This window comes from Schistocerca americana, chromosome 1 (assembly GCF_021461395.2).
Source record: "Schistocerca americana isolate TAMUIC-IGC-003095 chromosome 1, iqSchAmer2.1, whole genome shotgun sequence".
Lineage (NCBI taxonomy): Eukaryota > Metazoa > Arthropoda > Insecta > Orthoptera > Acrididae > Schistocerca > Schistocerca americana.
In genome coordinates, this window is record NC_060119.1 from 373,717,718 (window position 1) to 373,745,655 (window position 27,938).

At 39.5% G+C, this 27,938-nt stretch overlaps 1 protein-coding gene across 3 annotated transcripts in view; it reads right to left on the reverse strand.

The window, feature by feature from the left end:
• Positions 1 to 1,314: 1,314 nt before the first annotated feature.
• LOC124622844 (CD2-associated protein-like) overlaps positions 1,315 to 27,938 on the reverse strand; it is an 87,800-nt gene continuing 61,176 nt past the window's right edge. For all 3 annotated transcript variants that reach the window (XM_047148639.1, XM_047148647.1, XM_047148653.1), the window contains 4 exons: positions 21,048 to 21,352; positions 19,681 to 19,990; positions 3,430 to 3,824; positions 1,315 to 3,342 (listed from right to left, as the gene is read on the reverse strand). In XM_047148639.1, the coding sequence (XP_047004595.1) occupies positions 3,190 to 3,342; positions 3,430 to 3,824; positions 19,681 to 19,990; positions 21,048 to 21,352 (1,163 nt within the window). In that variant the 3' untranslated portion in view covers positions 1,315 to 3,189. The remainder of the gene's footprint in view (positions 3,343 to 3,429; positions 3,825 to 19,680; positions 19,991 to 21,047; positions 21,353 to 27,938) is intronic.

A 27,938-nucleotide genomic window follows, 5' to 3' on the forward strand; every position in this document is an offset into this window, starting at 1 on the left:
TGCGTAATAGGACCATTACTGTTTGCAATATACAGTATATAAATCATCCAGCAGATCACATAAGAAGACAGTTGTGAACTGCACACAAACTGATAAATGGTCTGTGGACTGGCAGTTCATCCTGAATGTAAATAAATGTCACTTACTGCACATAAATATGAAAGAAACTCAATACTGATAATTACACTATTGGGGACAGATTCCTGGAAACCGTATCTACCAAAAAATATCTAGAAGTAACAATCCCGAGTCACCTTAAGTGGAGTGGCCATGCAAAACAATTGGTAGGAAATACTGTTGCCAGAGAAATTCATAGGTACAATAGAAAGAATATTGAGAGGTAACTGATTCACTTGTTTGATTGATTCTTGAGTATTATTCATCAATCTGGGACCCTTACCAGGTAGGAATGACAGAAGGGATAGAGAAGGTTTAAGGAAGAGTGGTGCATTTTGTCACAGTATCATCTAGTTGATGAGAGAGCACTAAGATTTTCAATGAACTACAGTGCAACCATTACAACAGAGGCTTCGGTGCATCAAGAAGTAGTTTACTACTGAAATTCAGTGAGAGTGCATTCTCGGAAGAGTTGGATAATGTGTTACTTCTTCCCATGTCTCACGAAATGACCACATTGAGAAAATTAAAGGAATTAGAACTTCTAAGATTTACCAACCATCATTCTTCCCACATCTGACTTGTGAATGGAACAGGGAAGACGGTATTAGATAGTGGTACCGGAAGTATCCTCTGTTACGGTCCATCATGTGATTTGTAGAGTACAGATGTAGCTAGTAATGTTTAACAACAACATTTCATATATGTACTTGCTACACAAACAAAATTCAAGGAATACACAATTAAGACTTTTATGCATCAGTTCTTAACCTTGTTTGTACTACAAACCATAGTGGTGCAAAATTTTGAATTTAATCATCCTGAAAGACAATTTTACAAATATATGATACATAACTGTACAATTGGGCACAAGTGGTGAAGTACAATAGACACCCCAATGGTAACTGTCACTTTTACTAAACTATAATCCAATAGTTTTGTAGATAGTATTTACTTTTTGTAACTGATCAATGATAATAGCTTACAATTTGCCATTATGTAACTTCCTAATTGTGACATGCACCACTCAACTATAATGTGGAGGAAGAGGGAAAAAAGTAGGGTTTGAGCAACAGGGAACCTTGAACGTATCGGATACTGTTTCCTGCCTACAGACACAGATAAGTGAAAAAATGTTAAAAGGTCAGTGGGATTAGGAACTATAATGAAAGGACAAATGAACACAAAATTCTGAAATTGCTTTCAGGAGTATTTAATGCAAAAATTTCCAATAAAAAGAATAACTTAATGAACTAAAGAGCCCTTTACAAAAGATTTCTGAAAATAATGGAACGTAGTATGCTGTAACATAGCATTACACAGATATTAAGTAAATAGTTCTCATTTATTTACTCTGAAGAAGTAGTCTTTTGTTAGATGATATTCTAAATATTCTTCATGCTTCAATGAGTGTCTTTTAAAAGATTACATGGGCAGTAAGCTATAAATAACTGGGCATACAAAATAACAGCCTTTATAGTCTATAGTTAGATTTGTTAAAATTACATTGAAAGCATTCTCAAAAATAATTTTGATATAACATTGGAAACAATACTGAAAACACATACAGACCAAAAATGCAAAAGTAAATAATAACAGTAAGACATGTCACAGAATCCGGCGTGAACTTCCATGAATTCAAAAGCAGGCTTTCCTGTTCAGCACCTCATAGAAGCATTCACCTTCGTAGAATTAAAATTAGGTTTTCTGGAACCTTTCCACGGACAGACAATGGTGCTCGCACCACAATTTCATGACAACCATTCTACTAATAAACACAGTCAGTCAATACACAGTATTGATAGCCATTTTCCAGGCCTTTGAACTAGCATGGACTACATGGCTTTACACAAATTATTTTTAATCTAGCAAAAGAGAATAAAACTTAATTTCACATACTGCATCCTGTGCTCTTATATTAAACTAATATTTGTAGTGGAATATGTTCTCCACATGAAATGAACAAATGGCTCTCGAAATTGGCCAAGGAATGTGCCAATGTCATCTTTAAAAAAAATGAAATACATGAGTTTTATTGACAATGAATTTGTGCTTCAGGTCATTGCTCGTTATAAGCACCAGTAGTACATCTGCATCACATTTCAACAATAAAAACAGACACCTTGAAAATTTAAGCCATTTACATCATTGCATTTCAATATTTACACTTTTTATACAGTTATAACAATATATTGTACAACACAGTAGTTCTTATGCAACAACGTCTAACTAAATCTATCACCAGTGATCCAGGTTATGGTTAGGACTTAAAACTATAGTGTAACTGTTTCTGCAATGAAACAGCTTCTATAGACCAACTGTAAATGAAAGTTGGAAAAAAAGAAAGAGTTGGAATGTTATGTCTGTAAAAGGACTAGAGAAGACATTCTTTTTGTTTGAAAACAGCTTAAATAAAGATAGTGGAAAGCTGTCCCAACACCAGCAAAAATTTTCCAAGATAAATACATGAAAGAATTTTCCACATGGTAACAACAACAGTGAAAAACTAGCCTACTTCGGAACAATTCTCTGTATGTGATCATGGCCATAGAAGTAAATTATCACTTTTCTTCAAAATAAATAAAAAACTAATTGTCTTCACACCATCCAGCAGCATTTAAATGCTGCATCACACATACACACACATACAGGTATATATTAGCACCATTTCAAAAGGGATATTGGGAAAAATTTATGGCAGGATGTTTGTGCTCTAAAGTTGTCTTGTCTTTTAAAAAGAAAACCTATGCCTCTAAAATGTATATCTTGCACAAAGACTTGCACAATGTGATTTATGAGGACTTACTTCAGGTAATAACTTTTCTTACAAAATAGCACAGGAAACATTCTAAAAATTTAAATGGAAAAAGGAATTTATTTCTTGGAATGGAATGAAATGCCACATTGGTCTCACAGGTGTGTGGAATGCATACTTATATGAATAAGTCTTGTCTTTCTGTGAACGACAAATATTGTTGGCACCATATCTTTCTACACAAAACTAACAACTGCATTCTGACTCAAGAAATACTGTGTTACCGGAAGTAGTGTGCCTAGAACCATTCCTAATAGTTAAACCTGTGTTACCAGATTAATTAGTTTATCAAGTTCCTGTTCAATTTGTTTTCTCCGTGCTACTTCTTCATTTAGCTTGTCCATAAACTCTTTTACTGTTTTTGTGAACAATTCCTTCTGCTCTGCTAGACTCTGCTCCAACTTTCCTACCTGGAAGTTTAGAAAATGTTTGATTATTCTGTTTTCAAAAAACGTTCTTTAGAAACCATAGGTATACAATAGAATGTTTTTGCTTACCCTCTCCTTGAGTTCAAATAGCTGTTTTGTAGATATTGTGCCATCTGAGCTTGTAGTAGGGGGCTCTATTCTCTGCTCTACATCATGCGATAACACATTACTAGGTTCAGGAGCTTTTGTTTGTGCAGAGAGCAATGCAGTACTCCCAGAAATACTCTGACTTAATGATGTTGACTTTGAACTTGTTAGAGATGCACTTTCAGAAGTGAACCAATGTAGTTCAGAACTTGCTGCACTCATTGAGAAGGGCCTCTGTTGTACAGAGGAACCACCTATTGAAGAACCTGTGCGAGTAGTTGATGAGTGCCTCATTATCACTGGAACTACATTCTCTGTTGAAGGCTTCTTTGATTTTGCCACTTGTTTTTCTTGAGTGGTGATATTCTTCATGGCAGCTGCAAGTCATAACAAGCAAAAAGTAATAATTATGTTGGAAGTATTCATGTAACTAAGTCGTCTTTTAAATGAACATTCATTGGCAGCTGTATATACGTTTTATAGCAGCTATCACAATAAATCATCAATATATATGATTTAATCTAGAACAATTGTAAAAGCTGAGAACATGTGAAGTATATACCCATTTGTATAGTTCAGTAGCGCTTGTTTTCAGGCATAACGAAATAAAATAGGTAACCCTGAAACTGGTAGTTTTCTTTCTTCATATTTTCCATTATTGACATAAAAATCAAAACCAGAACTCTTGCACTTTTCTAATTATAAATTTTCTCTTGTACCTAATTTTTACCACAGTTCACTATTCTCCGTTAGTATCACCATAAATAACTTTCAACTTACAGTTACCAACTATGACAATGTATTGTGCCTTCCTGTATGGTTTGCTGTACCAATATATCCATGGACCACACAAAACTCTCACCTCTAGTGAAACTGATGCATTAATTTATGGACAGAGCAAACCATAATGTTAGTTGTTGAAAGGTACTGCTAATGTACTTACTAGCGCAAACACCGTTTTACGAATGACGGAGTTAGCATTACACTTTTTCCCCATCTGATTAAGTTAAAAAATTGCCAAGAAAGGCAGAACTAATTCTCTATAAGACAGTTTTTTATAGTTACAGCCATGAAGTCAGAAGAAATTTACAGTGCCTAACTGAGAAGGATTTTTTGTAGTAAAACAAATGTGATCAACAGCTTGCAATTTTTTCTGAAAAATGAAACTGGTTTCAGTAGGAGCAACTTCACTGTTATTGGATGGGCAAATAAAAAGTTCTATGCTTTGGGAATTTGCTGTAGATATATGCAGTGGACAGTATTAGACCAAGTTTTGAAACCATGTTTTTTTTCTTCGAAGTTCAGAAAGGTGGGGAAGGGGGTGGGTAACAAAATTTACAAAAATAGTTTTGGTGGAAGGCTCTGTCACTTATTTTAAGCATTATTTGAAAATGGGATACCCCAGCATCAGAGGACAGACATTATTATCTGAAAGATCCAGTTGTTTATCGTTTCTCTCATTCAACAACACTCCTTTAATGAGCCTACGGGTCCATCTTCTCATAACTATGATATTTTGCAGTAATTCTATTTATCAACCTCTGACTTCATTATCGGCTTTCACACCACATTATTATATGAAGCCCATTTATGGCTTCTTGTTTTTCGTGATATTTGAAAATTTTATCATTTTTACTTACTTATTAGAGAATGCACACACTGCTATACATCATCACTAATATACCAATAAATAAAGACGCACAAATGAATAGAAATGGTTGGTTTTCTACCCGAATACCCTCCTTCTTTCACTCACACATACACTTACTCTCACTCACTCTGAACATAAATCACATAAATCTTAATAGTAATTCACACTCTAGAATCCTAATATGTTGATTAATTATAACAGGAGCAGCTAATATGGTATTCTTTTATCTGCTTCTGAATATCTGGGTAGTTCCAATTTTCTGCAAGCTGTCTAAAGCAAATATATTTCACAGTTTGCTGGCAGACTATAAAACTGCGATCTGAACCCTAGGCCAGTGTTATAGAATTTTTTTGTATAGTTCACAGGTTATCCTAAAATCATTCTTGGTAACAGTCATAAATACTATTAGAGAGTAAATGTATTGTCCATGAGTACAAATTCCAAGGTCTTTTAAAAAGCCTCTACAAGTTGGTAACAGAAGAACTTTGAATAATTTCTTGCTGTACACTTCCATATGAAACACACATTTTTCTAAATTTCTGCTGAAATTGCCCATAACACTATCATAGAGCTGTATTGGATGAAATTATCCTAACAATCATATCTGCATGGCAACATATGGAGACACTTTCTGTGCAAAGCAAGCATAACAGATTTTTGGTTAACTCATCCCAGCCTGGTGCTAACTCTGGGAACTACTTGTAATTATGTTCTCCTACTCTCCACTCCGTGTCTCTCATAGACTTTTGAGCCATTCATTGGTGCACTTGTATCATCAGAAAATGAGAGTCCTTCGTGGGGACACAATATTTAATCTTGATGGTCCCTGTGTTTTTGTTAGCGTTAGGAAGTATTCATTGACATTGATGCCTAATGATTTTAATTTAACATGATCCATCGTGCAGCTGTTATCAGCAATGAAGTTATGTATCACTTGCTTTACTGAGTCTATGCATTTCATGCCTAATCATGCACCAAACAGTCATTGCTTTGTTTTTGGAATTTCGTATTATTTGCGCACAGCCCATTATGTGCTGAGGAATTTTGCAGTACTGTTGGCAGTGCAGATTTATGTCTTAATTAGAACTAGCCCTCTGTATTAATAGAAAACTTTCAGTTTCCAACGTAAGATACTTTGATCCCAGACGTAAGTGATCTTTTCTCTCGGCTTCTGCTGTAATTGCCTCTACAATTAGAAGGGAAAACTGGAATCACAGTGTTTTAAGAATTTTACTGTCTACTGTGTGGTCTTGGCAAACATTGTGCCATTGTCCATCCAATAAATTCTGCCTGAATATTATTTATTATTCCTTAAAGCTGCAGTTTTCACTTCATGGTTAAAGTTGACTGGTATGGATACTTCACTACTGTCATTTGATTTATTACGTGCTCCCATCTATTTCCTGGAAGGCAGTTGGAGTCAGAAATAACTTATCAACAGCTGTTGGGCTGTGTCATCCTGTTCTCGTTGGGAATGTTACAAAGGGAACAAACCAAATCAGTGATGAAATCAATACAACAATCAGCACATACAAGACTTCCTAGTTAGTTCCATTGCAATCAGTACTCTCTCGCCTCTATAATGAACACTATTGAGGGGTAATCTGGATTACTGCACCAGTGTCTGTGAGAATTGCAACATAAATGAAGAATAGCCAAAGTGAACCCTAAATTAGAAGATGCATAGAACTGTGCACCAGCAATAAGTGATTAAGGCTGAAAAGAGATGGCAGACTTATAAGGGTAACAGCAGCAGTACTGTCCCATCCTGTGTGACTATAAAATTTAAGTCTCATGCCATGCTCTGGTTGTGCATAGATATGAAAAGGTGTCTGATGGTGAACAGTTTAAACTCAACCCTGGAGTCCCAACACAATATGTACTAGTCTGTGGTGAAAGATTCAATGGATCAAGTACCACATGCAGCTCCAACATTTCACTGTACAGGCCCATAGAACATACACTATGAGATCGAAAGTATCCGGACACCCCCAAAAACATAAGTTTTTCATATTAGGTACATTATGCTGCCACATACTGCTAAGTACTCCATATCAGCGACCTCAGTAGTCGTTAGACATCGTGAAAGCAGAATGGGGTGATCTGAGGAACTCAAGGACTTCGAACGTAGTCACTTGTGTCATATGTCTGTACGCGAGATTTCCATACTTCTAAGCATCCCTAGGTCTACTGTTTCCAACGTGATAGTCAAATGGAAACTTGAAGCGACACATACAGCACAAAAGCGTACATGCTGACCTCGACTGTTGACTTAAGAGACCTTCGACAGTTGAAGAGGGTCACAATGTGTAATAGGCAGATATCTATCCAGACCATCACACAGGAATTCCAAACTGCATCAGGATCCACTGCAAGTACTACGACAGATAGGCGGGAGGTGAGAAAACTTGGATTTCATGGTCGAGTGGCTAGTCATAATCCACACATCACACCGGTAATCGACACACGACGTCTCACTTGGTGTAAGGAGCGTAAACATTGGACGATTGAACAATGGAATAATGTTATGTGGAGTGACGGATCACTGTACACAATGCGGCGATCCAATGGTAGGGCACGGGTATGGCGAATGCCCGGTGAACATTATCTTCCAGCGTATGTAGTAGCAACAGTAAAATTCGGAGGCGGTGGTGTTATGGTGTGGTGGTGTTTTTCATGGAGGGGGCTTGCACCCCTTGATGTTTTGCATGTCATTATCACAGCACAGGCCTACATAGATGTTTTAAGCACCTTCTTGCTTCCCACTGTTGAAGGGCAATTCGGGGATGGTGATTGCATCTTTCAACATGATCAGGCACCTGTTCACAATGCACGGCCTGTGGCGGAGTGGTTACATGGCAATATCATACATGTAATGGACTGGCCTACACAGAATCCTGAACTGAATCCTATAGAACACCTTTGGGATGTTTTGGAACGATGACTTCATGCCAGGCATCACCGACCGACATTGATACCACTCCTCAGTGGAGCTTTTTGTGGAGAATGGGCTGCCAATCTCCAAGAAACCTGCCAGCACCTGATTGAATGTATGACTGCGAGAGTGGAAAGTGTCATCAAGGCTAAGGGTGGGCCAACACCATACTGAATTCCAGCATTACTGATGGAGGATGCCATGAACTTTTAAAAGATTTTCAGCCAAGTGTCCTGATACTTTTGATCACATTGTGTATCAGGTTAACACGACACACTTTTTTTGCTGTTGGTAGGAGTATATATTTTTAAGTAGTGTGGGAAGTTGTTCTCTCAGTTGGAGTCCCAAAACCTACTGTATGGAGACACTGTTAGCAAACTGGTCGTGCTCTTAGAAACTCAAGACTCTTGTAGCCGCTCCTCATTTCAAATTTTTTCATGAGTGGCTTCATAATAATCATCACTCTCAAAAGGAATGATCAATGAACTGGAGGTCATTACTAAGAACCATAACTTTTATTGCTGATGTGGAGCCTCATTTCAAGATCAAATGCTTCATGATGCCGGTATTCAAAATTTTGCTGCTCATAAAATGTGGGCAGAGATTCTAAAGCATGACAGTCCTGGTCTCAAAGACATGCTTGAAGTAGTCTAAGCCCAAAAATTGAAAGACATCACTGAACTCTACTTTAACATGGACGTTGTTGTAATACTAACAGTGGATACCGTGCAACAGCCCAAGTTTTGGATGGCTCGGGTTCACCAACACAAGCAACAGCAAAAACATAGCACAAGGTGCTCAGCCACTTCCTTGGTTGGTTCAAAACAAACAAATAAACCTTGTGAAGTCTAATGTGAAATGTTATATAACGCATGACCACTTTTTCTTCACCATGCAGAATGCCAATCCTGCCATAAACCAAGACACAAACAGCAAGTCTGCATGCAAATGAAGCAAAAAGTAAATTCTGTCCCCCTGAAATCTCAACTCGAGGAAATGGAAACATGTATGATCTCTCATACTGAATCTGTAACCACGTCTCCTAGAAATCCACACAGGAACTGTGGATTGAAGTGACGGAAATCACACAGCATAAAACTTGCCTTACTTTAACTAGTACTCCTCTAATACGAGTACAGCTGAACGCTTTGTCAATCACAATTCAGAAAGAGACAGTCTTTCGAAAGTCAGAACAGATAGTCACAGTAACAGGACAAACAGCAAACTGTTCATCTTTCTGCAGATTTGCTATTGGCTTGTATCATTTCAATTAAGATACTTGTGCTTCAGTCACACTTGTTATTCAAAATACTCATAAGCAATTGGGACACCTCCACCCATAAAAATCTTGCTTGCACCATGCGGCCTACAATGGCAGAAGTATCTCTGTTCTTGAAACACGCATTCTGTGAGCAAGATAAAGGAATATGACTACATCAGCTCCATTCACCATAATTCAGTCGTGTTCTGTCCCAATATTTTTAGCATAGATGCATCTGATTTAGATATTCAGGACAATGTGCTTCCCATTGATCTGCAACTTTCCCATGCCAGTATTCATCAGATGTGTGAATAATATGGGTATTTGTCCAACACCACACTGGGACATAAGAATTTTCATGTAAACATTATTCTCATGGACAATGCAAAAAACCTAAGTACTATCGCACTCATCCACTATCTCATACTGTTCTCAGTGGAGCTGCATCTGAACCCAACAGATCAGAACAAATTGGAGGTTTGAAATCCGTTTCTGCCAGTCAGTGGGCCACTTCCCTTGTGACCACAAGAAAAGCAAATGGGAAGATTAAATTTTGTGCCAACTTTAAAGCTACAGTTACTATTCAAACAGTGATCGATTGCTTCCAGCTTCCACTTAGTGGTGAGCTTATGGATCGCCTAGCACGTGGGCGATTCTTCTCAAAAACTGATTCGTACAATGCTTACTTTCAACTTCTATGGATGAGGAAATGGGGAAGTTTATGGTGATGAACACATCAGCTTGTATCAATACCAGCATCTTCCCTTTGAAAAGCCTTTGTTCCTCCATTGTTTTGAAGCTTTCTTGAACAAGTGACAATAAAAGTTCTACCCTGTTCAAATTATTTGGGTGACAATACTGTATCCTGACAAACACCAGAACATCTACATCTACATAACTACTCTGCAATTCACATTTAAGTGCTTGGCAGAGGGTTCGTTGAATCACAATCATACTATCTCTCTACCATTCCACAGCGCGCGGGAAAAACGAACACCTAAACCTTTCTGTTCGAGCTCTGATTTCTCTTATTTTATTTTGATGATCATTCCTACCTATGTCGGTTGGGCTCAACAAAATATTTTCGCATTCGGAAGAGAAAGTTGGTGACGAAAAACATCTTTGCTGTAATGACTTCCATCCCAATTCGCGTATCATATCTGCCACACTCTCTCCCCTACTACGTGATAATACAAAACGAGCTGCCCTTTTTTGCACCCTTTCGATATCCTCCGTCAATCCCACCTGGTAAGGATCCCACACCGCGCAGCAATATTCTAACAGAGCACGAACGAGTGTATTGTAAGCTGTCTCTTTAGTGGTCTTGTTGCATCTTCTAAGCGTCCTGCCAATGAAACGCAACCTTTGGCTCGCCTTCTCCACAATATTATCTATGTGGTCTTTCCAACTGAAGTTGTTCGTAATTTTAACACCCAGGTACTTAGTTGAATTGACAGTCTTGACAATTTTACTATTTATCGAGTAATCGAATTCCAACAGATTTCTTTTGGAACTCATGTGGATCACCTCACACTTTTCGTTATTTAGCGTCAACAGCCACCTGCCACACCATACAGCAATCTTTTCTAAATCGCTTTGCAACTGATACTGGTCTTCGGATGACCTTACTAGACGATAAATTACAGCATCATCTGCGAACAACCTAAGAAAACTGCTCAGATTGTCACCCAGGTCATTTATATAGATCAGGAACAGCAGAGGTCCCAGGACGCTTCCCTGGGGAACACCTGATATCACTTCAGTTTTACTCGACGATTTGCCGTCTATTACTACAAACTGTGACCTTCCTGACAGGAAATCACGAATCCAGTCGCACAACTGAGACGATACCCCATAGGCCCGCAGCTTGATTAGAAATCACTTGTGAGGAACGGTGTCAAAAGCTTTCCGGAAATCTAGAAATACGGAATCAACTTGAGATCCCCTGTCGATAGCAGCCATTACTTCGTGCGAATAAAGAGCTAGCTGCGTTGCACAAGAACGATTTTTTCTGAAACCATGCTGATTACGTATCAATAGATTGTTCCCTTTGAGGTGATTCATAATGTTTGAATACAGTATATGCTCCAAAACCCTACTGCAAACTGACGTCAATGATATAGGTCTGTAATTCGATGGATTACTCCTACTACCCTTCTTAAACACTGGTGTGACCTGTGCAATTTTCAAATCTGTAGGTACAGATCTATCAGTGAGCGAGCGGTTGTATATGAGTGCTAAGTAGGGAGCTACTGTATCAGTGTAATCTGAAAGGAACCTAATCTGTATACAATCTGGACCTGCAGACTTGCCCGTATCAAGCGATTTGAGTTGCTTCGCAACCCCTAAGGTATCTACTTCTAAGAAACTCATGCTAACAGCTGTTCGTGTTTCAAATTCTGGAATATTCCATTCATCTTCCCTGGTGAAGGAATTTCGGAAAACTGCGTTCAATAACTCTGCTTTAGTGGCACAGTCGTTGGTAACAGTACCATCGGCACTGCACAGCGAAGGTATTGACTGCGTCTTGCCGCTTGTGTACTTTACGTACGACCAGAATTTCTTCGGATTTTCTACCAAATTTCGAGACAATGTTTCATTATGGAACCTATTAAAGGCATCTCGCATTGAAGTCAGTGCCAAATTTCGCGCGTCTGTAAATTTTAGCCAATCTTCGGGATTTCGCGTTCTTCTGAACTTCGCATGGTTTTTCCGTTGCCTCTGCAACAGAGTTCGGACCTGTTTTGTGTACCACGGGGGATCAGTTCCATCTCTCACCAATTTATGAGGTACGAATCTCTCAATTGCTGTTGCTACTATATTTTTGAATTTGAGCCACATCTCGTCTACATTTGCATAGTCAGTTCGGAAGGAATGGAGATTGTCTCTTAGGAAGGCTTCTAGTGACACTTTATCTGCTTTTTTAAATAAAATTATTTTGAGTTTGTTTCTGGTGGATTTGGAAGAAACGGTATTGAGCCTAGCTACAACGACCTTGTGATCACTAATCCCTGTATCAGTCATGATGCTCTCTATCAGCTCTGGATTGTTTGTGGCTAAGAGGTCAAGTGTGTTTTCACAACCATTTACAATTCGCGTGGGTCCGTGGACTAACTGCTCGAAATAATTTTCGGAGAAAGCATTTAGGACAATCTCGGAAGATGTTTTCTGCCTACCACCGGTTTTGAACAAGTATTTTTGCCAACATATCGAGGGAAGGTTGAAGTCCCAACCAACTATAACCGTACGATTGGGGTATTTATTTGTTACGAGACTCAAATTTTCTCTGAACTGTTCAGCAACTATATCATCGGAGTCTGGGGGTCAGTAGAAGGAGCCAATTATTAACTTAGTTCGGCTGTTAAGTATAACCTCGACCCATACCAATTCGCACGGAGTATCTACTTCGACTTCACTACAAGATAAACCACTACTGACACACACAAACACTCCACCACCAATTCTGCCTAATCTATCTTTCCTGAACACCGTCTGAGACTTCGTAAAAATTTCTGCAGAACTTATTTCAGGCTTTAGCCAACTTTCTGTACCTATAACGATTTCAGCTTCTATGCTTTCTATTAGTGCTTGAAGCTCAGAGACTTTCTCAGCACAACTACAACAATTTACAACTACAATTCCGACTGTTCCTTGATCCAAGCACGTCCTGTATTTGCCATGCACCCTTTGAGATTGCAGCCCACCCTGTACTTTCCCGAGGCCTTCTAACCTAAAAAACCGCCCAGTCCACGCCACACAGCCTCTGCTACCCGTGTAGCCGCCAGCTGAGTCTAGTGAACTCCTGACCTATTCAGCGGAACCCGAAACCCCACCACCCTATGGCGCAAGTCAAGGAATCTGCAACCAACACAGTCGCAAAACCGTCTGAGCCTCTGGTGCAGAGCCGGGTGGAGGGTCTGAATCAAACGTCCACAGTCGGTTCTGTCAACGATTCTGCAGATGGTCAGCTCTGCCTTCATCTCGTAAGCAAGACCAGCAGCCTTCACCAAATCAGATAGCCGCTGGAATCCAGAGAGTGTTTCCTCAGATCCAAAGCGACACACGTCATTAGTGCCGACATGTGCCACCACCTGCAGCTGGCTGCACCCTGTGCTCTTCATGGCATCCGGAAGGACCCTTTCCATATCAGGAATGACTCCTCCCGGAATGCACACGGAGTGCACACTGGATTTCTTCCCCTCCTTATCCGCCATATCTCTAAGGGGCCCCATTACGCGCCTAACATTGGAGCTCCCAACTAGCAATAAGCCCACCCTCTGTGATTGCCCGGACCTTGAAGACTGAGAATCATCCTCTGAAACAGGGCAGGCAGCCGCATCTCGCTCAGCCAGAGACAGTGCCTGAAACCTGTTTGTCAGACGCACCGGGGAGGCTTTCTGATCAGCCTCCGGGGACTTCTTTCACTGCCTGCCACGCCTTGGAACGACCTCCCAACCAACCACAGGCTTGGGCTCAGCCCCACTGCGGGCAGCAACCGTGGCAACCACAGCAGCAGACCGATCTGGGGACGAGGTTGACATCCCCGTGATACGCAAGTCCGGCTCCCCACAGTGGTGCCCAATGGCAACAGCCTCAAGCTGCGCGACCGAAGTCAGCGCCGATTGCAGCTGTGAGTGAAGGGATGCCAACTCAGCCCTCATCCGAACACAGCAATCACAGTCCCTGTCCATTCTAATCGATGTTGAACAACAGTTCCTGAAACACGACTCAGTGCCTAGATGATGCAAGGGAAACACGCAAAGAATGTATGAACTAACCTGTACAAATGCCTAACGACTGTGCTACAATCTGCCTGAATTTACATCAACGATGGAACAGCATCCCACAAATAGAGAGTATCTTTTTTGAGTTTTAACTGATGCAGTACTCAACTGTAATTTACAGCAATATTCATTTTTCAATACTGAAAGCCAATGTTCGTGACATGCCATTTACTCCCATGGAGCTCATCACTTGACTAAACATTCATAAGTCATACAGAGATTACATTCTCCTCCAAATTTATGTGCACCACAAATAGCTGCTTCTTCGTATCATCTCCAGCGTTATAGTGTTCCTTTTACAAGGACTGGAGAATGAGAACAGTCTTTCGGAAACTGAAAGCAGTATTGTTTAGTCACCTATGCCTCAGGCATTTTGATCTACGGAAACCAGTAGTGCTTGCAACTGATGCAACATCACATGGAATAGAAATAGTTTCTTTTCATAAGGTTAGCAACACAGAACGCCCTGCAGAAGTCATGTCTCAGATGTTGAACGAAGTCTGAAGTCAGCTAGGGTCAGCTTGAAAATGAAGCTATAGTCCTAATTTACAATGTCACAAAATTTTATCAATTTCTGTGGGGTAGAAAATTTTTTCTCGTGACTGATCATAGCCATTGGCTGCTGTTTTTTATCTGGCGAAAGATGTACCTGATTATACAGCACAGAAATTCCAACAGTAATCAATAATTTTTCCAATCATCAATACGAAACTGTCACCTTATTCATACTGATTTTTCTAGTCCTTTCTGGAACACACTACAGCTCATTATCACTGTATGCAGCAAATATCCTTTTGTATTTACAGGCACTTGGTTACTAGTGTGCTATGAAAGCACTCCGTCCTGTTTTTCGCTTCGCAGGTTTGCCACCAACAACTATTTTGGACAACAGTCCACAATTTTTTTGTCATAGTATCAACAATTTTGCCAGAATTCAAAACATCTGAATGGAACCATTCTATCCAAAATTGAACAGTGAAGCCGAACATTTCATTCATACTTTGATGACTCGGGTATCCAAACTGCCCACTTTGCACTCGAGGGAAAAATGCTTTGATTTTGTTTCCGAGAATCAGCACTCAAGACTGTTTGTTTCTAACGGTAACATTTGAAAATTCATTGCTTCACAGAATAATGTAGGTACAGAGGTAAAAACTGGCACCTGCTTGAAATAACATGGTGGTGCGTTTCACTGAAACCAAAAAAAAGTGAACAAAATGACCAACAGATGGCACTTAATCTGATACAAAAGTAATAAATAGTGAAAAACTGATTTTTAGGAAAGAAGATGATCTTTATAACAATTGCTGAACATGTCAGTCATCATCCATCAACAATACCTGTAGTCAAGGGATGATGATTTAAACAGTACTATACAGCTTACCAGTAGAGATGGTAGGAAATTGCCATTGGACGTTGCTTTCTGGCGTCCCTAATGAGAGCAGACGGTCGCAGTAGACTTACGACTTCACATAACCACACAACCAATTATCACATGGACTGAAGCCTGGGGACCAGGGAGGCCAAGATGTGGCAGCTCATGATGTGATCCTTGCCAAACGACGTGCACAAGCTATGTTTCGCATGTGTAGCAATGGGGTGGCGGAGTACCATCCTACATGAAAGTTTTACTTTCCAGCATGTGTATCAGCCAGGCTAAGCTAGATCTGACTCCCTCTCTCCAAACAGCTCATTTTATACCTAAGTCTCATGCGTAATCACTGACATGTTGCTGTCTAGCGCCACCTGTTGGCCAGTTTTTTTTACTCTTTTTTTGTTTGAATAAAACTGCATGTCATTTCCAGCTTTGTCAATTTTTACCTTTCTACCTACATTATTCCATGAATAATGTGCATTTTCAAACGTTAAAGGACTTCTGGGCCACCCTGTGTACAACTAAGTGCCATGGAATAATCTACAGCATTTTAAAGTTAAGTTTTTCTTAATTATTAATGGTACATTTTACAAGTGAACTGTGTTATCTTTTTGTAGACGTTTGACTGTATTTATTGGCGATCTTAATTATTAGCACATCAGGCAGTATACAAATTACTATGCATGTCATGAACACATTGCTTGTAAAATGCTGCCTACAACATACAAAGGTTAACCAACATACAGTGGTAAGCCAAACATGACCACCACTGCCCACCATGAGGCAGTGAAACTACCACTAGGTGCTAAATGGTTTTCTGTACAAGATTTCACAGAACCTGTGGCATCACTGCTGAAAGAGCACAATGGTGGTGCAAGCACAAGTGTTTGGGACCACATTGTGCGTTGTATACTGTTGAACATGGAACTACACAGCAGACATCCCACTTGCTCACATGTTGGCCCAATGATACAGTCAATTACAATCGCAGTGAGCACAGGACCATCGGGATTTGACTGTCGATCAATGGAAAAACGTCGGCTCTTTGAGTAAATCACATTTTTGATACACTAGGAATGCTACGACTGAGATTAATGGCAACTTGAAAAGTGCAGTATATCATTGACACAGGCTGGTGGGAGCAGTATTATGCTATGGAAGACGTTCTCCTGCACTTGCAAGGGACCTCTGGTAGTAATCTAAGATACACTGACAGCTGTGGCCCACTTGCATCCCTTCATGCTTGATGTCTTCCCCAATGGCAGTGTAATGTTTCAGAGCCAGAACCGGGCGACAGTGGTTTAAGGAGTATTATAGTGGCCAAATTTACCTGATGTAAATCCTTTTGAATCCATTCGGGTTGCTATCAGGCACCATCACCGCATACGCATATCAGCGGCATGTTATTTATGCGAATTACATGACTTGTGTATAGACATCTAATGCCACAGACCCCCTCAAACCTACCAGCAAACTATCAGATCCCCAATATGCAGAATCGGTGATGTATTTTGTTCCAAAGATGGACAAGCAAGCTCTGAAGTAGATGGTCGTAATGTTTTGGCTCATCAGTGTATGGTCAAACTGTTGCGAGTCCTATCACGGTATGCGATTTTGTCTAAAATAAAGTCTTGCAAAATAAGTGTCACTCCTCTCCACAGACAAAATGACACATTTTACAACTACAATTAAGGCAAACTCTTACATAATGAAGGAAAGGTGGCAATGTACAGACAAAGAAAAATTTTCCAATGAGGTGGTCGAAAATTTCATCTGTGTGTTTCCCAATCAACAGTGCACCTACATTTATAGCTGAAGCAGAAAAACTTTTAACACAATAAAATTTAGTAAATGTGACTGCCAATTTCTCTTGCTGCTGTATATCATATGTTGCAAAAAATCTAATTAGAGAATTCTGAGAAGTGATTTTTTGAACTTGCAAGTATTCCTCAGGCCCAATGTGGTTATTCCACAGCAGTTGTGGTAATAAAATTAAGCTACTAACAGCATGCACAGAGCAATACAATGAGTTGGAAGTAGTCCTGATGTGAGGTGTGAAGAGCACCCTCTGCCCATGATGTATAAAATGATTTGCAGAATGGAACCATTGACAATCTGATTCCGAAGTCATTTAAACTTCAGTTTCAATAAACTTTCACAAATCCCAGAATATTGCAATGCTGTGTGAAAAAATTGGCCTTGTTTGCTATATTTCACACAGCTCTGAAGTGGCACTATTCAAGAATAATTTTGAATTGCACCACAGACACAGGTGATGAAATAATTACAGATTTCTAAGTAGTAATGGCTGTGTGTGTCTACAAAAGAATCTCTATGTAAGAACAATCAATCTTCTTACCAGGCTGCATAGACTGAAAAATATATGGTGGTTGCATTTTAACACAATATGAAATTAAGTTTTAGTGACCAGGATCTGAAAACAATATCCAGATTCTGAGCCAAGCTTTCTAAAGAGATCCTGCTACTTAAAGTTTATTGTGCTTCACAACATTTTTTTTCTTTTATTTGTGCATTGCTCCCCATCCACCCATTTATCCATTCACCCATTCACAACTGATCAAAGGGGGTGGAACATACTTCAGGTATAGATCTTGTGTATGCTGTACTGGACAAGGAAGGAAGATTATTGTTAATGTCCGATCAGCAGTAAGGTCATCAGAAACAGGGAACAAGCTCAGATTGGAGATGAAAACTGGTAATGCCCTCCTTCAAGTACCACCTGCTTCTAATTATTTTATGAAACAACAAAAATCTAAATCTGGATGGCTGTACAGGGATTTTAAATGTGACTTCTGCATGAGAGCCTACTGTGTTAACCATTGTCTTACCTTGCTCAGAACATTATTGGAGTAATCACTGTGCACTTTTCTCGAGTGATTAATAGAGAGCATGGAGCATTTATTCAAGATTACCCTCTTGAATATGACCTACACCATTTCATTTCAACATTATCTCACTCAGTCCTATACTGAAACTTTGAGAGAAGAGAATTTTAAGAAACAATTGCAGGGAATTTTTTAATCTGTAAATGTGTGACAGGCAAAATAAACAAATTTTTTGAGTTCTTAGTTACACCATTTTAGGTAGTTTTAAGATTTTGTTTTGGATGACCCAGTAGAAAGAAAGACTTTCCAAGCAGCTCACTAAATGATGAAGCAGAAGAAGAAGAAGAAGAAGAAGAAGAAGAATGAGAAAGAAGAAAAGCTGGATATACAATCATCAATAGTATAGCAGCCATAGTGTGTATGAGCAGAAAGTACACACTTCTCCCTTTAAATGAAACAAACAATTATTGGTGGTGTGGGGATAGTGCATGACCCGAGGAAAGCAAATAAATACCGATAGTGGGCCCTTTCTTATTAGGTGGCAAACATGCAGCACACTAAAGTGGAACTACTGGTCCTGTGCATCAGTAGGAGTAAACTGGGAGTTAGTAAATTGGGTGAAAAATGTGGTTGCCAATTTGTACAGGTTTACCTCAGACATCAACAACTTGGAAATGTGATTGTATCGTACGTGGACATCATTGTGTTCCATAAGAATTACCACAAACATTTTGGCTTCAAACCTTCATTTGTCCAGCTTCCTGGCAGCCTGGCCTTGCCAAAAAGTAAAGTTTATCTTTACCATACAGTGTATTTTCTTAATGTGGAAAATTAACATGCAGGCAAATAATGTAAAAAAATTGAGTATGATGCAACTGATTCTCTCTAAGTAATTAATAAATCAAACTTAAGAGTAAAAAATTAAAATTTCTATAACTGCATTTAGATAGATCTGCAACACTGCCACATGCAATCTCAAATACAACAGTATCATACAATATTATACAATATTATACAATGAACATTTAATGTTTGGAGAGTGAAAGACTCCTGTTTTTAGAGCTTGTGTGATAAAAATCATTCCAAGAAATTTAGTACAATACAAATAGTCAAGAATGGTACTTATGTATTACTGAGACTGTACTTCTAACAACCTAGCCTTGGTCCTTTATCAGACGCTAGTTTACAAAATATGTTACTTACATAACTGTCATTTAACTACTACGGTTGTATCCTATTTGCTATGAAGTAAGGAACACACAGACTGAAACAGTTCCAGATCTGATACCAATTTTGATGTTTCTGAGTACCTGGAACAGTTTCATTGGGTGTGTGCACTTGGTTTTAATAAAGAATCTTATTCAGATCTTCAGATGATTACCTTGTTCAGCCTTAGCTTTTGTAGATGGTGGCGTTACTTTCTTCTCCATCTGATCAGGACTGTGAGAGAGTGCCTTGGGACTCGTCTGGCTTGGGGTAGGGCTCCGGGGACTAAGGAAATTTCTGGGCCCTGGGACATTCTTTCTTGCTTGATTCTGCATAAGTTCTTCTAGCCAAGGTACTTTGTTCTTCTCACTTGCCCAACTCTTTGACCCACTGTCCTCTTTGTCATCACTGTCTTCATAGCTGTTCTCTATTTCATTGTGTCCAATGTCAGCATTTCCATTCATCATTCCAACAGGAGCTTGTTCCTGAAATGTGACGGACATTTATGAAGAAACTTGCCAGTAGCATTACCCTTCTTCCCTCCTTTCTCTCTCCCCGACACACACACACACACACACACACACACACACACACACACACACACACACACACACACAGTCACTCAGATAACTCATGCACACATGGCCACTGTCTAAGGCTGCTGCATCTACAGTGTCTGAGAATCAGATCCACACAAACCACTCCTCATGCCTCTTCTCGGCAGCTGCTAGGCTAGCGACAAGATGTGGCAACACTGGCTGCAAGCTGAGGGGTGTGGTAGGGAGGGGAGAAGCAGTAGTGATGAGGGAGTAGGGAAATGGCACACGTACTCAGCTGCACCCAGCTAGCAACAACGCACGACACCTCAGTAAACGAACCATTTCATTTACCGAGACAAAAATGAGATTTTTACAGTGTTTTTTCAAATTTCCCTGATGTTTTTGATATTTCCCGATTTCCAGGACCTGTGGCAACCCTGCAGATTATGTAAGTAATAATGACTGTTAGTGCAGGCATTGCAATAAACTTGGTAAATTGAATACAAAGTTTTACAAAACTGGATACTGTCAGGCAAAGAAGACACAGTGACCCATATTACTTATTAAATTTTTAATAGTCTTGAATGCAGTACGATCTAATATTACTAGACAACCTGTTTCTATTGACAAAACCATCTCGAGATCTTACTTTCTTTGTAATTGGTGACATCTAACAGTTTTAACCACAACAAAACTGTTCCATCGAGTATTACTTTTCAAAATATCCTAAATATGATCAGCAAACAAATATAGCCATAGTCTTCTTCTGGTTCTATATGTCAACAAACATATTCTGTCAGATTTTTGATACACTGGCAAGTTTTTCATTCTAACAGTTTTGTTGTGGTTGAAACAGTACAGTGAAGGTATGATCTTAACAAGGTTGTTGGTGAACCAAAACTGATTATCTAGATAATACTCAACTATATTGCAAATCAAGAGTATTAAAATTTGGAGGAATGAAACTAGTCATCCATCAACTTATACAGCATAGACTACTTACCGACTGTTTACCAAAAGACGTGGGTAGTCTGCGGCGAGGAGCCTTTGCTCTTGAAGCAGTTGGATGAACCAGCATTGCACTACGCTCAATGCTGTCAAATTCTGGAACACCGTCTTTGACAGTGTGCGCTGAACGAGATTGTTTGCTTGAGCTTCCTCCATCAACTCTGTCTACAGTTCTTTGTTCAATAGACTCCTGTCTTAGTGAGGACTGAAATAAGGAGCCCAACCTTTGAGGCTTCTTGATGGGTGGCGGGAGTTGTGGCTTCTTTCCAGGAATTGGTGGGACAGGACTGATCTTGCCTTCTGTGGAAAAAGTTTTTATACAGCACAACGCAACATAAGGACATATACTTCTCAAAATAAAATTGCAATTTCAATCTTCTGAATTATTCCCAAAGTAAAAATTGTGAACTTAATCAAGTAAGAAGTCTTCAATGATTTAGTGAAACATGTAAGTTTGCCGAATTTTTCTGAAGGGAATGACATATAGTTCTCAGCCTTTTCAAAGTGAATAATCAATTTGTTTAATGTGTAAACCATCTAGACTAGCTGCAACATTATGCAATTAATGTGTCTCAATATACTGAAGCAGCATATAGCACACTTCACTAGCACACCAATATTTCCCCGTATCACCTGGATTTAGTTTCTTACCAGACTCTTTCTAGTTCCACATAGGTAGGAATTGTAGTTTACTCAAAAACTTATTTTAGATTCAGCCTCTCTCTTTCAAATGATGTATTCAATCATCCACAGAACACACATCCATATCAAATATGGGTCTGTAATTTATCTCTCTTCCTAACCTCCTGAACTGCAGTATTAAAATGTGATTAATCAATGAGCAGGATATGTGTTGGTAACATAAGGGTTTACAACAGTTCTTACAGGGGTTCCTAAATGAATCAAATACAAAATCCTTAATAGGCTTAAATCTCTTTGTGCACCCCCCCCCCCCCCCCCCCATTTCCAATATATACCAGGCTATAAAGTTTCCATTCAAAGCTGTACAGTCCAGGCAATCAGGCAAAATCACTGTGAGCAATGAAGCAATTCACCGACACACCAGGTCTAAGATACATATTTGGTAAAATATTATGTCCTGCTGAGAGAAAAAATCTTAACTGCCTGCTGCACATCCTCGGTCGATAGGAATAATCAAACCTTCGAGGCCTCTTAAGGAACCAAAGATGTGATAATCACGTACGCGGAAACTTGCGTCAAATTTTGACCAGTGTGGAACTTGGTGCACCATTCCACAATGGTGGTTTTCAAACAATGGTGGTTTTCAACGGACATGCTGTGCATGGCCTTCTGACCACAACTGTGGTGTGAACACAACAGCAGACTCACTGATGTGCATGTACTGTACTGGCTAGATAAAACTAGGAAAACTAATTAACATGGATGAAACACAGAATGATTCAAGATGTATACTATCAGTCAAAAGCCGAGTACATACCCTAACCAACAATTAATAATACTTAATTTATATTCTATACTTAGGAAATGCAGTAAAGTAACATATTAATTATAGTAACCATTACATGAATGTCAAGAACTGCCTTTCCCATTATAGTATTCATTTGTTTGTTTGTGTACCAGTGTTAGTTAAAATTTAGGTGTTATTGCAAACACCATCTGATCTCTTAAATTAGTGGTAATCGTGTCCAACTGCTACACAGAGGATCATCTGGGTTCAATTTCTTTTATCACAAGGGATTTTTCCTTGAAGGCGAATTGGATTTCACTCTGCAATGTGATACTAACTGAGGAGCTACTAGAATAAGAAGTACTTGCTCCAAGGTATGGAAAACTGGTAAGTTGCATGCTCACCACATCACCTCCACACTGCATCCTAATGACACTACTGGCAGATAATGGTAGGGTGGCAGTCATAATCACACAGTTATCAAGTATGGAACATGATGTTTTTACTATGTAAAAGACAGAGAGAGAGAGAGAGAGAGAGAGAGAGAGAGAGAGAGAGAGACAGAAGAGTGTAGGCCCTGGGAGCAGTAATACCCACGAACAGCCACAAGTATCTCATCAGAAACATCAAGTAACACACTCATTCTTTCGACAATAGCTGAGTCTTTAAGCAAAAGTCAGCTGCTGCAATTTAAATTGTTGACTTGCATCAGGCCATTGAGCCACACAAAATTATTGTATCATAATTGTCTAGACTTTAAAACTAGGATGCTGACTTATTTCGCATACTCCTTGTTGCCCTACAGAATTTTTTTCTTGGCAGCACCAAATGAGGTTGTGCTGTGGTTAAGGTACTAAAGTCACACTGAAGAGGAATGGAATTCACACCCCTATCCAGTGTTACGTTTACCTAATTCTATTAAAGATGAACATTACAATGGTTCCTTTGGAAAGACACTACATGACTCTTTCTCTATGCTTGTCCCATTTTCAGTTATGTCTCTAGTGACCTTGTCATAAGAAAGACATTTAACCCTAACTATTCTTCCTTCCTCCCTTCAAATATTTCACTCCAACATGGGAGTAAATGCATAAAATGACACACACTCAGAAGAGAAGACTACTTTGAAAGGTACGTAATAGAAGGGTGATGTTACATTAACTCTGTCACTATTTTTCAGCAAGGGATAGAGCAGGATTAAATACTTAGGTTAAGCAAAAACTGCCATCTCTATTTATAAGGTACTTGCTAATTTAGTTTGAACTGACTCCTGAACAATTCTATCCTAATAGCTGGAAGTGCATGTCAGAATCTCTATGATGTAAAGTGCATGTCAGAATCTTTATGATGTAGTATTCCTTAGGATGACTAGAGCCAAGACAACGATCTGCAATAGCAGATTTGCTCAGCTGTGTTGAATGTATGCGACATTTATGCTCAGTACACCAGTCCTCTGTAAGCCTGATAGTCTGACCAACATATGACATGCTGAAACTGTGAGGAATACGATGGACACCTGCCTTAAGCAGACGAAAATAATCCTTTACTGAACCCAAAGGTAGGGCGAAGGGTGGGGGGAATTCACATCATAGTGGAAATACTACCTGTGTATGGCAAAAAGGTGATAGACTTTGGCAACACCTTGGATTATCATCATTCGCATTGTCCATGGTTGGTCGATAGCACAGTGTGCATTTCATGTCTTTCGCCACGTAACAACTTACTAGAATATCATTCATTCAGACCAGAGTAGTGACATGTTTTGCTACATGAAATGCTAAAGTACCAATGTTACTCACAATTGGCCTAAGAGAAACCCCTTCCTGGTCGATCTTTGGAAGACAATATAACCTAGGGTGAACAGCACAATGAGAATTAAGACTCCTAATAGTGTCCTGCGAGAAGGAACTTGTCTTAATAAGGCTGTTAGTCTCTCTCTCTCTCTCTCTCTCTCTCTCTCTCTCTCTCTCTCTCTCTCTCTCTCTCTCCCCCTCCCCCCCCCCCCCCCTCTTCCACTTCTTGTGGGGGTCAGCAGCAATGCTGCGATATGCTGAATCAGACAGTGAGCACTGCACCTTTTCAAGATAGTCCTGTTTGACATGAACAACAGAACAATGGTAGCATTGCTTTTGTCCTAACTTAAAACAACAATATCCAGATCATCTCGATGTAAACATAAAGCACCCCTTTTTGCTACTGTTGTATTAGGCTTGGGTGAATGTGCACCAGCCTACACATGACATGATTCTCTTGTAGTCCTCTTTACAGCTTTATGAGGTAGTTCAACAAAACTAATTAAATCAACCGCTGACAAAAACTTGTCATCAGTGCAAAATTTAAACCTTTTCCTAGCAATAGATATAGCTGCATTGTCAAAATCTTTCTCCCTAATATTTGTCGCAGTACGTCAAGATATAGTATTAGACTCTTGAATCATAGAATTGTTCAAGCTTCACCAAATGCCGGGCAGTTACAGAATGAAATTCCCAGCCAGATTGCAGACAAGATGGACTGTCCACCATATTCCAAGAGAGCTGATATTTTTAATTCAATCATTAAATGAACTCAAACAATTCCTTGGAAACTAAATCGAGCTTTTAACAAGTGTAATGGATCTTTTCACACTCAAGAGCTGGGTCAGCGCAATGCTTGATGTGACTGGTGGAAGGGAAATTAAAATGATGTACAACGTTTACAGATGTTTAAAAAATATTTTCATCAGGAAAAATCAAAAATGAGGAAGCACACTGCGATCTTGCTCTACTTTGGCACCGTTTATCCAATGTCGACAAGCAATGATACATTTGCTCCACATAGAGGTAAACAATGTGAGACCCGAGTTTCTCCCTGCATACACTATGTTCAAGTAACTTACATGGATGCAGCTGGGTGACATAATTGACAACCACTGACAGAGTTCATGCTACTTTACCCATTAATCATTAATTTTCATGACTGATCTTTCCATAACTGCCCTGCAAACCTAGGTTTCAAAATCCCTTGCAGCACAGAGCTTACTTGCTACAATTTTGCCTTGAAAATGACAAGTTGTGCATCTATCTAATTATTGGCAGTTGTCTGCAATGTCACACAGCTGTATTCCTGTCAGTTATTTGAACACAGAATATGTTGGGAGAAACTCAGGTCTCACAGTAGTCCACCTTGCTGCAGGCCCCAGTTGTTGCTGAATTGCAAAATGGGAGGAGACCAGCTGTAACAGTAGTCTTTCAATGCCAACTGCTTTTAATGTACCTTTTCGCCGATATTGACGCTTAAGCAAAAGTTTGATATGACGTAAGATAGTAAACCAAACCAAGAAATTAGATTTGCAGTAAAATTACACAGTAAATCACAAAGAAGAGTCAGATGAATACAATGACTGCAAGCATGAGAGAGTAATCTCTAACCTGAAACCCAGACATTCAAATGAAGTTTGAGTGGCCACTTCATTTAAATTTTGCAACAGAACAACAACAGCAGCAGCAGCAATAACAAAACAACAACAACAACGACAAAAATTAGCTTCAGACTTCAGTCTGGTGAACTTTTGTAACTGATATGTTTTGATAAAAGGTGTTGCACTATTCCAGTATGCATATCATTCAGGAAGAGATTCTGCTGTAAAAGTTAACTTCAAAATTTCTCATAAGATAGCTGGCAATTTGAATCATTTTCTGAAGTTGTCTTCATTGAAGTCTACATTTTAATAGTGGGACAATAACTATGACAACAACCACAGCCAGTGTCCCTTTCTCTGTGGCAAACTGAAGACTTAGTGAAAGATATGTAGGAGAAAGTATCAATTTATATAGAAGTTCCTTTCTCTGTATCTGGATGAGTCTTTGAACTTGACAGGTACAGCTCAGTCAGTTATTTTTATGAGAACAGTGAATGAAATACTGGAAGTTTGTAAGTAGCTGTTAGATCCCATTGCACTGAAGAACACAACACGTAAATGTAAGTTTGATGCCCTTTAATTAGTTAAGATGAGGTTTGGTCTACCTTGGACATAATTAACTTCTATAGCAACAGAAGCCACTTATGTCATGACTGGCAAAATAAGTGGGTTAGTAGCATGTATCACAAACAGAAGGTGTAATTCTGCACCTGTGGGCAAGGTGGACTACTGTTCTTGTCTCTTGCACTGTTTATATGATCAGTTTTCACTCTCCCAATTGACCTCACTTAATGGATCTGTACCATATGTATTTTACTACTTTCTTAGAGTTCTGTACCTCTATCAGTAAAAACAGAATCTGTATAGTCACTTTGTTATCTGTATGTCTGCCTGTGTCAGATTGTTACCCGCTTTTCCTTAGGAACAGGTAGAAGAATCAAGTTGAAATTTATGTCAAATACTGAGGTCTATGGTCCCTTTGTTAAGCTTAAAAGTCAATGCAATCAAAAGATATGGCCATAAATGTCACATATTTTGATACTCGCACACTCACTCATCAAAAGCTATAAATGAACAAGCTATGTACGTGTCAGGCCTGGTGGACTAGTGGTATAGCGTGTGCCTGGAAACTAAGAAGTCTCAGGATCGAGTCTCTGTCGACCACAAATTTTTCAATCTTTGTTTTTAACTAGCCTTCACCTCTCAATGATGCGAGGAGTTGTCAGAAATATGCGGGTCAGATTCCACTGTGTCAGGAAGTCGTTTCTGAAAGTATTTGTATGGAGTGTAGCCATGTACGGAAGTGAAACATGGACGATAAATAGTTTGGACAAGAAGAGAATAGAAGCTTTCGAAATGTGGTGCTACAGAAGAATGCTGAAGATTAGATGGGTAGATCACATAACTAACGAGGAGGTGTTGAATAGGATTGGGGAGAAGAGAAGTTTGTGGCACAACTTGACCAGAAGACGGGATCGGTTGGTAGGACATGTTCTGAGGCATCAAGGGATCACCAATTTAGCATTGGAGGGCAGCGTAGAGGGTACAAATCGTAGAGGGAGACCAAGAGATGAATACACTAAGCAGATTCAGAAGGATGTAGGTTGCAGTAGGTACTGGGAGATGATGAAGCTTGCACAGGATAGAGTAGCATGGAGAGCTGCATCAAACCAGTCTCAGGACTGAAGACCACAACAACAACAGATTCCACATTTAACTGAAGGCCCACTTTCCGTGATTGGACAACTGGGGTAGGTTAAGACACACAAGTTGCAGAAGTGAGGTCCAACAAAGATTTGAACCAGGCCATAGAGCCGCACAAAATCACCACCACCACCACCACCACCACCACCACCACCACCTTTGTACGTAACTATGTTTGCACAGCAGTACCATAGTGCAAGTCCTACTCACTTGCCCATTCTTTTAACAGCATTTTAGGTACTCTGCCTTTCAAAGTTGTCTCTTCTCCTGGTCACACATCATTTTCAACTTTTACTCCCCTGTCAGTGTGAAATGTTTGAAGGAAGGATGCATAGTTAGGGATAAATGTCTCACTT